Source organism: Hydra viridissima, unplaced genomic scaffold (genome assembly GCF_058129835.1).
Source record: "Hydra viridissima isolate aposymbiotic clone 2 unplaced genomic scaffold, HvirCarnegie_v1 scaffold_2, whole genome shotgun sequence".
NCBI lineage: Eukaryota > Metazoa > Cnidaria > Hydrozoa > Anthoathecata > Hydridae > Hydra > Hydra viridissima.
The window spans coordinates 11,311,917-11,323,063 of NW_028324301.1; the positions used below are offsets into that span (position 1 = coordinate 11,311,917).

Below are 11,147 nucleotides of genomic sequence, written 5' to 3' on the forward strand. Positions count from 1 at the left end.
AATAATTTCTAGCTATAATTGTTAATTTATCATTTTCACTTGTATATATGAGTTTTTGAAAAATTAAACTACTAGTATAAAAAGTTTTACAGAATTTAAGTCTTTTTTCACTGTGAAGTGCTAATAAATCACATTTTGTGTACAAAATTAAGCATGTACAAATTTCTTTCAATTGTGACTTGCTGGTAAAGAACATTTTGTTATTCCCAGCTTAGTTTTTCCATGTAGGCTGTACTATTTCTAAATATTCATAATAACACAGAAACAGAGAAAATTAACAGATTGTGAAAAAATATTAGCAAATTCGGCGTATTGTCCCAGCAAATAGATAAACCTTGCTATTCGTATGCTTCCAACTTGCCTAACAATGACAAATGAGAGAAATAGAAAAGTCTTGGTAGACACTTATCACGTTTTAATTTCTAAAAAATTAAATTAAAAAATTCTTGTTATAATTGATTGATGATTATTGTGGTTGCACAAATTTCATTTATTTCAGTTTTATGAATGCAGCAAGGATATATGCCTAAGTAGAAACTTATGTAAACCTTCAGACGAGAATTATTTCAAAAAGTGCGGTGAAATTGTTGCACGAATAGATTTAAAGATCTTTTGATAAACTGAATAACTTAGCCGGCATCGGAAATACCAAATTAATTCTATAAAATAAAAGTGCAGAAATGATATGAAAGAACATACATCTTTAAAAAGGATTTAATTGTGGAAAAGTATATTTTTTGGGGATTTTATTATGATTACATTACGCAATTAAGTAGTTTTAATACTTAAATTAATAAATATCAAAAAGTGAATCAATTTGGCTTGTGGGATTATCAATCGGATTGGTTAAGAAACTTTAATTCTTTACTCTTAAGTTGCACAAAGTTTAGATGCAAAATTCAGAAAATTTTTATGAATGAGGAAGATATTGAATATTTTTTGATAAAGGACAAACTTCGTACAAATTTCAGATATATATTTAAAAATTGCGAAATGTGCCAATTCGTTTAACGAGGTATATCTTAAGAGCTTTCGGCGAATTTATTTACTACAAACAAATTTGATATATTAACTACAAGTTTATTACCCTGGAGCAAGCATAAGTAAGAGCTTTGTATATCGACAGTGTAGACGACAACGTAATACTTCTAAAATAAAACAGAGTAAAATAACGATTATTATTTTTTCTTAACACAATTTTAAGGCTTGGAATCAATATTTCCATACTTTTATATCTCTAACTTTGGTTATCTAACAGCATAAAATAATTTTCTAAACCCAAACGAATGCTTAGAATTACAGGGTGCAGCAGCGATTTGCGAACTTTTTAGAACATTTTTCAAAATGAATTTTTAAAGTACTAAAAAACTATATTCATGGAATATTGATAGGGAAAAAGTTGAAGATAAATACTTTTCCCACCTTAACATTCAATTAAGTCTCCTTTTTTTTTTATCACTGCCTCAAGCCTAGGACGGAAGGACTGGCAGGTGCTCATTATACAGTCCCTTGACATTGATTTCTTAGCACAGGTAATTGATAACTTTAGTGACTTGACACTTAAGTGAGCCTTTTTGCAAGCCTTACTCTCAACTACGCTCCACACACTATAGTCAAGGGGATTCAGGTAAGGGCTGGATGGTGGCCAAAAGTGATTGGGCCAGAAATTAGCCATATTATCTTGAAGATATTTTGGGTTTTTCTGGATCCATGACAAGGTACATTGTCCTGTTGAAAGATGTAATTGTTTTCTGGGAATGTCTTCTTCAGCCATGGCACCACATAGCGTTTTAGTAAGCTAATATACACATCAGAGGTAACATTTTCTTTCTCTTTGATGTAGATTGGTGGACATTTCTCTCCACTAGAAGCGATGGTTCCTAGCATCATGATGGACGGAGAGTGCTTGGTGTGTTACACAGGTGGTGCTTTGCCACTCCTCTGTACAATGAATCTGTCATTACACTATCAACCTATTACACAGTCAACACTAAAAAGTTTTTTATCTGAGAAAAGATTAACTGTTGACTAAGTATGGCTTTTTAACTGATTCAGAAGTTTCTTTGATTGCTCCAACCGTAAAGTTTTTAGTCTTTCTGTCGAAAGTTAAAATGAAGGTCGAGCCACACTGATTTTTCCAAGTGTTCTTAGAGTTCTTCTGACTGTTCTCTCATCAATTTGTTCAATCTTAAGAAATATTGTTTATCAAAAATGGTCATGGAAATATTACACTATTTTAGTTGGAAAGTTACGAATTTAAAAACTGTTTTGTAAAATCTAGATGATATGAACGATGCAATATTAAACAGCCATGAATACTTTTTTGCATCCATTAAATATTTTGTTATAAAGTATCTTCAGGAATATACATGGTCCTTGAAGTCTATTCCTGCACTTTGAGTGTCGGTTGAGTGTGAAAATGAGAATATTTTGCAAAAAAATGCTTTTAGTACCATTAAAGAGTTTGCCCACTTCGAAAGTAAATGTAACAGCCGTAAAAAATTCAAATGTGCGGCTTTTCAATTTCTTTTTCTTTGCAATTCTAAACCTGGAGTTTTGCCTTTTGAATGGTTTTTCATTGAAAGGTTGAAAAAATTCTTTTTTTGTATTATTGTCTGGAAGATAGTCATGAGAAAAAACATTTTTTACGACCTCGTCGTAAATAAATTTCCGGAATTTTTTTGCCTCCCTCTTTATCAAATAGAATAGAGATGCAAGTGAATTTGTATTTGTTATGATAAATCGGTTAGGGCTTTTTAAAACATGTTGCTTTACCATTTCAGGTAACATAAAGCAAACTAAAATTATTTGCCTTTTGCATTATAACCATTTTCATTTTTCATTATCTCTTACTTTTTGTTGCGTCTTACTTTCGTTCAAAACTTACTAAAATAAGGCGCATTTAGGTTAAAAATTATTCTATAGTTACTGAAAATAAGGCGCATATAGGTTAAAAATTGTTCTATAATTACTTAAAATATGATTTTATATTGCGTTACTACTTTTGCGTTATTCAAACTCCACTTATTTTAAAAGTTATGATATAACATGTTAAATGCACACAGCGACGCAGTTGCACACAGCTCTGGTTATTAAAAGGTCAGTATAAGCTTAGATATTTAAACAGACATTTTTTCCTTTAGTAAAACGTCTATGCGCCTCGCATGATGTATTCATTAAGGATTGTACTTTGGTGTGTAAATATTCATGAAATATCAAATATTTTTTAATTCTGTACCAATGTTTTGTTCGTACTGACACTTAAATTTGCTTTACAAACATCGACTAAAGATTTTTTCTTTTTTCTACACAAAAGAATAGAGAAAGTGATCAAATGATTACCATTTTAAAAAACTTTAAAGTTTTTAATTATATAAGTTTTAGAAAATTCCTTAATTCTTTTGCGGCCTGAGTTTTCTTTTACAACTAAGCTAGAAGTTTCTTTTTTTCTTTTTCTTTTTTTTTTTTTTAATGAAAGTAGTAATAATTATTTTTATCATTTATTTTTCATAAAGTATAATTTATTCTAGTTTCAAAAACAATAACATTTTTCTAGAATAAATCTCGTTTTTTGATTTCTAATATAAGAGATGAGATTTTAGAAAGGCTGCCTTCTTAAAAACAAATAAGAAAGATAATCAATAAACATGTTTCCGACTAAATTTTTGAAGTGTAGTATTTTTTTATATTCAAATTTGATTTTTATCACAGTATTTGAATTATATGACTAAAGTATAATGTCGGCATGACAATCTTATATACTGCATTAAAAGTTAAATTAAATGATTAGATAAATCAAATTCTGGTCTCGCCTCACTGTTTTCGATATCTTATGATAATTTCGATACTTTAGACTTTTAACAAAACTTCAGAAACATTATCATCACAGATTTATTTATTAACATTTTCTTTTTTTATATACATCACGAACTTGCCAATCAGCTTTTTCTTGAAAATGTTACGAAATTTCTTAATATTTCTCTTTCATTTCTTTCCTCGGCTGTCACAAAAACTTTTCTTTATTTTGCAACTTTAATTTGAAAACCAGAAGAAAAAAAAAAAAAAAAAGGTGCAATCAAAATCAAAGAGTTAAATTTTTATTAAAATGTCCCTTTTAACTTTATTAAAAACAACTCGATGAAAGCTACAAATTAATTTTCAGTTTTCTTTAAAATGATAAGAATTAAAAATGCTACAAATTCTTTTTAGAAATTTAAACAGAAACATTTATAAACTCAGTAGTGACTGTTCAACAAATGAGATAAGCTTTCTCAGGAGTTTGCTGAGTAACATTGATTCAATTTTTTTCTACTTTAGTTTATTACCATATTTTCCAATATCGGCTCTGGCAAGTTTTACGAATTTTCGGTTATAGTAAGTTTCGACATATTTCTTTTACAAATTTTTCGTGTCTAATCAGTTTATGAAAAATTCCTTTTCTATTTTTAGTAAATAGTTTTTGAACAAAGTTAACGCATAAAGAGCTCTATTTTGATAAACTTCAGAAAATTCTATTTATCTTAAAATATCGGTATTGAAATTTGTACTTTATTCCTTGTTAATCGTTTTAACAGAAAAATTAAATACTGATGATAAAAACAAACAAACAAAAAAATCTAAAACAAAAAAAAAAAGACAAACAAACAAAAAATTCAAAAAACAGCCGATGAAAGTCTTCAATTTATTGTATTTTTTGTTATATTTTGTTGATTAGCCAAGCGTTTATTCGCTTACGTTTATGTTTCGTACTTTGTTTTTATTAATTCCGAAGTAGCGTTACTATTTATAAAAGACAAAAATAAACGAACGTTTAAATATTCGAAAGCAATTTGAAACTCACGTCAGTTAAACTTGTTTTATTTTCGCTTATTAAAGTTTATTTCAGTAAATAAATATGCATATCGCAAGTTCTTCCTGTTTCAAAAGTTTACGATTTTGTTTATATATTTTGTTTTTAATTAAAGTTCTATTTTTTACAATTAAATTTCTTTCTGTTTAATTTTAATAAAGATAACATCCCACATCATTTATACCTTGCAAATATTGTATTTTCTTTTTTTTATGCCGCGATACATTTAAAAGCATATTTTGTAAGTAGAAGATGGGAGTTTGCCACCATTCAAATAAAAAAATCCCTTGATAGATTAGTTGAAATTACAATACAATTACTTAAAGTTAAAATATTCTCCCTTTCTTTTTTTAGCGCTAAAATTTTGTATTCAGCTTTGACTGAATCACGCAACAGTTATAAGTCTTGAAAATACTTTCTTTTGTAACGTTTAAAAAATATAAAATTTCTGTTTTCTGTGTATTTTCCTTTAACGGAGGTGTGCGTTGTTTGTTTTTTGTTTTTTCGGGTGTCATTTTTAGCTTCAGGAAGTTACAATCTCCTAATGAATTAAATTACAAATATACAGAATTACTAAATAAAATTCATCTTTGCTTCCTGAACGCGAGCTTTCTAACAGGACGTTGACTCGTTTAAAGTGTAATGATGTGTTAAGAATATAACGTACTTACCGTTAGATCAACGTTTAGAGAAAATAAAATTGCTCTTTGGAGCTGTCGATAATTATAAACTTTCGATTAATTTAAGTACAATATACTTAAGAAAAGTAACGGAAAACATTTTTGTTTATTTTAGATTTGCTATAACCCTTACACAAAAATACAAAACTTAGCGGTACAAAAAATATTTGCCTTAACTCATGTTTGAACTTGCCTAACAGGCATGTCAAAATAGTATTTTAAGAAATGACAAACTGTTATATCACGATTAATAAGCATTAAAAAAACTATTATCATTTTAAGCGGCTTTCAAAACTTTATGGTTTTTTATCATTTGATAAACCAGTCTTAATTGATAACTTTTATCCATCATGTTCAATGCAATGTTTACTTTTAAAGCAATTAGATATTTGCCCGATAAGGTCAAGTGTTAGGCACGACCCATTTTTGACGAGCACAAACATTATTTTGTTATGTGTAATTGTTTCTTCTGTAAAAGCAGTAACTTTTGTAAAATATTTCATACTTATTCCCGACTAATTAGAGATGAAAAAAATACCAACAACGATATTCTAAACTCAACAGTATTATTAACATAAACCTAATCTGATATGAAAAGTATGCATGCAGAGTTTTTGTCCATTATAGCTGTTGATAATTGTAAAATAAAAATTACTAACTGTAGATAAGACTTTTAGAAAAGTGAACAAAAAAAAAAGAAACAGGCCTATATATTCAAAGAACTCTTTTTTTTATTTCGACAAATTAAAAAAATTCCCAGTTCCCAGACTCACTCGGTTTTACCTTTGAAGGAGTTGTATGTGAAAGGTGATTGGTTGAATAGCTAATTGTTTATTTCTTTATGGTTGAACTTTCTATAACTATAAATACAAATGAGCATTGAGAGTTTATAAAGGAAAGAGTGAGCGCTATTCATGTCGAGATATTTCATCAAAACAAATTAAAAGCTAAACCTGAAAAATTCTTTTTAACTAAAACATCTGCGTAACGGACAAAAAGAACTTTGTGTCTTTGTCTTAATTTTGGGAAAAGGTTTCTTAAACCTCCCATAATTACCAAGGGATGATTCCCGGAGGATACTGATAATGCTTGATAAACTTTGTCGCGATCCTTCTCATCTTGAACGTTTACTGCAATGGAAGCTTCTAGAAGAAAGAAATTTGAAAGTGTTGGACTTCTTAAAGCTGGTAACATATGCTAATTTACAGATTTTAATGTACTTATGCTTGTTGAAGTTTATAAATTTTGAATTTCTCAGGACTAAATTTCGGGTTAGGGCTAAATTTTGGTTTAGAGCTAATTCTAATCTTAGCCATAACCTAATCCTAGTCCTATCCATGACAATTGTTAGGACTAAGATTAAGCTAGGGGTAAGATTAGAACTGTTAATTAATGTAAAGCAATTTAAAGTAACTTAATGTGGTAATAATTGTTAAGGAAAACATTCACGATGTTGAGGAATGGAAAGAAAATGTTCATTGGTTAATGAAATTGACAGAAGATTGCGGGTTTCAATGTGAAACATTTGCTTTAGCTGTACACATTCTTGATACTTTTCAAGGATTTGTTAAGGTACAAGGCAAGTACTTAAAGTGTGCCACTTTATCTGCATTTTACATAGCTATTAAGGTTCTTGAAGAAGAAGAATTTGTCCCACCTCTCAGTATTTTCGTTAATGTGACTGGTGGGAAATTTACAGAAAATGATATCAAGCGTATGGAAAAGATAATATTAGAAAAAACTAATTGGGATGTTAACCATGTAACCATTTGTTCATTTTTGGAAATTGTAAGTAAATAATGCTAATGCTTACAAGTTTTATTTTGAAAATGAGATAATGTCATAGTATTGATAGCTTTTTCAGTTTTGTTAACAATTTTGTTTTTTGTGTGCAGTTTTTCAGCTTCATTTGCACTTTACATTTCAAAACACTGTTTGGTAGTGATACACTAGCTTATAGCATTTATCGAAATCTTGCTAATCAAGCCCAGCAATGTCTCTGTGCCACTAGTTTGCTTCAATATAAGGTAATATAATTTAGTAAGCTAATATCAGTAACTTTTTTTACTCAAAGTAATCCAGCTGTTTGTGATAATATAAGAATTGATTATTAGTTTGAAAAGTATTGTTTGTTAAGAAGTATATAAACTCATATTTTAGAGCTCATTAAAAGCACTGGCTCTGCTGAGTTGTACATTAGAAAAGATAACTTCTCGCTGGTTTTTATACATCGAAAAAATTGCAGCATGTGCTAAAGTAAGTTATTTCTTCACAGATATTTGTGAAGTATTCATTAAGCAAATTAAACTACTTCAAGTAATATATGGTTTCTATTTTAATTTTCTAGATTGATTTACAAGAAATGCTTGCTTGTCGTGACACTATTAAAACAGTTATTTTTGGTCAAATAAAAAAACCAAGAGCACCAAGGCTTCGGAAGTTTACTCGCCGCCAAACTTTGTATGTTTCACGTCGTTCTCCGTTATCACCAATCGTTGAAAACCCTTTTGAGCTTGAAATGATGAAAAGACTTGGTAATGATTTCTCAAAACCTCTGGAAACTGTCACAGAATGTGATGTTTTTAATGAAGAACTGAGGCGTCTTCAAAAGATCTCTTTAGATGACATTCAACAACCTTCTCCAGCTAAACGTAGAAGAATCTTGACTTGTGGTATAGAATCCAAATTAAATGCAGATACATGCCTTGTTAGCCCTATCAAACCATTGCCTGCTTGATTAAAATTCAATTAAAATACTGACATGTCCTATTATATTTAGCTCTTTTTATGCCATTGCGATTTTAAAATCTTGTCATTCTTTTTACTACTTTTGTTTTTAAGTTTCTGTTTATATCAGTTAAATTTTGCATTGTTTTATTTGTACTTTTGCTGTGTACTTTAAAGCAAAACATGACTTCTGAATTGGAAAAGTGGAATTAAGAGTATAAATGTAAAACAGTTGAACTCAGTGTGTAGATCACACATCTCAAATGCTTTTGTTTTTCAATTGTTGTGTTTTGTTTTAAAGTTGTGTTAGTTTTGATCAAGCGTATTTTTCTGCTTTAACTAAGTCTCACAAAATGTTTTAGTTTTAAACTCTTACAAAGTTTTTTTGAGAACAGTTATGTTGAAGGTTTATAATTAAAAGCATAAGTCATCCTTGAGCAAAACTAACGTTTGTGATTTAGCTGATGTTAATTATACTTTTTCTATTTTAGTTTTAAAAAATCCAAAAGTTCATTACTGAATTGGATTTAAAAACATGTATAAAAATTATCAGCTGCAGAACTTTATATATATATATATATATACATACTGTGTGATAGCGTTTTTAGTATTTTGTAACACAGCTACATAGATGGAGAGCTTAATGTATATGGTTTTGTGTGTTTTAAACACAAGAGTACAATTATGTGAATATTTGAATTTTGAATGTTCTTTTTTGGAAGTCATGTAAATTTATATGCGCAGCAAAAGTTGCATTTTGAACATATTAGTTTTCGTTGTTACTTTTGTCTTAACTGTAAAATAACAAAAAAAATGTCAAAAATTTTTAAATGGACAAAAAAACCTGTATAATATTTATATAAAAAAGGAAAAAAAAAAGATGTGTCGTTCTACTACTGTTGTTTTCATTCTGCTACTGTTTTTTTTTTTTTTTTTTTTTTCTGTTTCGACAAGTAAAAGAAAGTTCAATTCTGTAAAATTGATAGATAACTTTGGAGTTGAACAAAGATTTTAACTTTCTATAGGTTCAAAAGCTTAAACATGTTTTTATCATATGACAATGTTTTGAAAAGTTATTTGCCCACTTCCACAATGAGATTTCCTTAGAGTCTATTTATGTGAGGAAAACGTCACACCTATACAGATTAGCTACTTAAATGAAGTGATTTTCATTCCGTTTTCATATGGAAAAAACGACTTGATAATTTACATTGGAAATCTTTAACAAAATTTTCAAAACAGCGCATTAGCAAAGGAAAATTCCCATTGGTTTTTTTATGCAGAGTTTCGATGAACTTGTCCATGACTTAAGAAGACCTTTTATATCTTGATCCCATTTTCACTGAATCATCGTTTGTTAAGTGTAGAGGAAAAACTTCTAATGACCTATTCCTCTGTGGCTACTTCTAAATTCTTAAGAAACTGTGGATCTTCTTCTCATGAAAATTTGATTTTTTTCTCATGAGAATATGACTTTTTTTTGTTTAGATGTCATAACTTGCTAAATCTATTTCATAATTAAAATGTTTTCATTCTTATTCAATCCTTTTATCTATGTTGGCAGTCATGCAGAATGATAGGACCCAAGTCATCGCAATAAAATTTTGACGACAACTCTAACTTATATTGTTTAGGGATATCTGTGCCGAAATCAATGTCGAAATCAACCTAACTAAGATTTTTTATTATAGCACCTGCTTCTCCCGAAGTTTAAAAAATCTATGGATTTTTGAAAATGAAAAGCCCACAAAAAAGTCTTCAAGAAAAATTTTTATTCAGAAAAATCATCGGATAGTTTTTTATAGAATTGGCCCTAGACCATATAGCATTTAAATTTACATTGGGTCCTGAAACACTATTAAATTGAAAAGAAAAGTTTAATTCAAAAATCCTACTTTATTTTTTTACTTATTGCAAAGTCAAACGATATCAAGAATCGTGCACAAACAAATGAATTTTGTTAACCTTTTGTTTGTGCAAACAACTAGCATTAGTTAACACTGACGTCGTTGCCTGCTATTTAATACAGAAAATCCAGACAGATCAAACCTTTGTGTGTGCAAGTCCCGTCTGGATAATTTTCATTGAACTTTTATTTTAATTTCAAACTTCATGTAGAATGTAAGGAAGAAATAAAGTTATAATGCAAATCAAATGAGGACTTTATACCGAGTACATTAAATTATGACGGATATAAAATAACAATTAGTTGTAATAACTTATATACATATCATGGCTTTATATATCGACTTTATTTTACTGGCTTAAATTCCTTCGGGAAATAAACTTTTTGTATATACTTAGAGTAAAATTAAAACTTAACTTAATAGACTGCGAAGCCCCTCCTTTTTTCTCAGGAGGGGCTTCGCAGTCTATTAAGTAGAGTAGTAAGAAAAGACTACTGGGACGTAAAAGGTGCAATGACGACAGCTTTATTGCTTCACAACATAAGATATTGTAAGCCACCGTTAAGAGACAACCAACTCTCAAAAGTTTGCTAGCAAAACAGAAAATTTATTGCCACAGAGCAATAATAATTGACTAAGATAAACCTTCATCTCTGAATTTAAAGGTTTTGAAGCTCTACATACTTGAATAGAATACATATTAAAGCCATGCTGAACACAAGATGTTCCAAATATATATTGGCATGCGACATAGCAAATCTTCTGACCAATAATTAATTTCCCGTTTATCATATGATATTGATAAACGGGAAATCAATAGCTATTAATCAGAAGGCCAATATCCAAGTAAATTTTCAAGATTACAAGGTTGATTTCGAATGTTTTGTTGGTTTTCCTAGGATATAAAATGCTACTTGATGTAAACGTAATGAGAATGCTCCATTTTACACAACTCAGCAGGATGGTGAAGTTATAAAATTCATT

The 11,147-nt window shown here is 29.1% G+C and overlaps 1 protein-coding gene across 1 annotated transcript; it reads left to right on the plus strand.

Moving 5' to 3' along the window:
* Window positions 1-6,466: 6,466 nt before the first annotated feature.
* On the plus strand, window positions 6,467-9,149 carry LOC145181940 (cyclin-I-like). Its single transcript, XM_080057152.2, has 5 exons — window positions 6,467-6,716; window positions 6,967-7,317; window positions 7,425-7,556; window positions 7,690-7,785; window positions 7,877-9,149. The coding sequence occupies exons 1-5, from the start codon at window positions 6,615-6,617 to the stop codon at window positions 8,264-8,266; spliced, it is 1,071 nt and encodes a 356-aa protein (XP_079913278.2). The 5' UTR covers window positions 6,467-6,614; the 3' UTR covers window positions 8,267-9,149.
* Window positions 9,150-11,147: the final 1,998 nt, after the last annotated feature.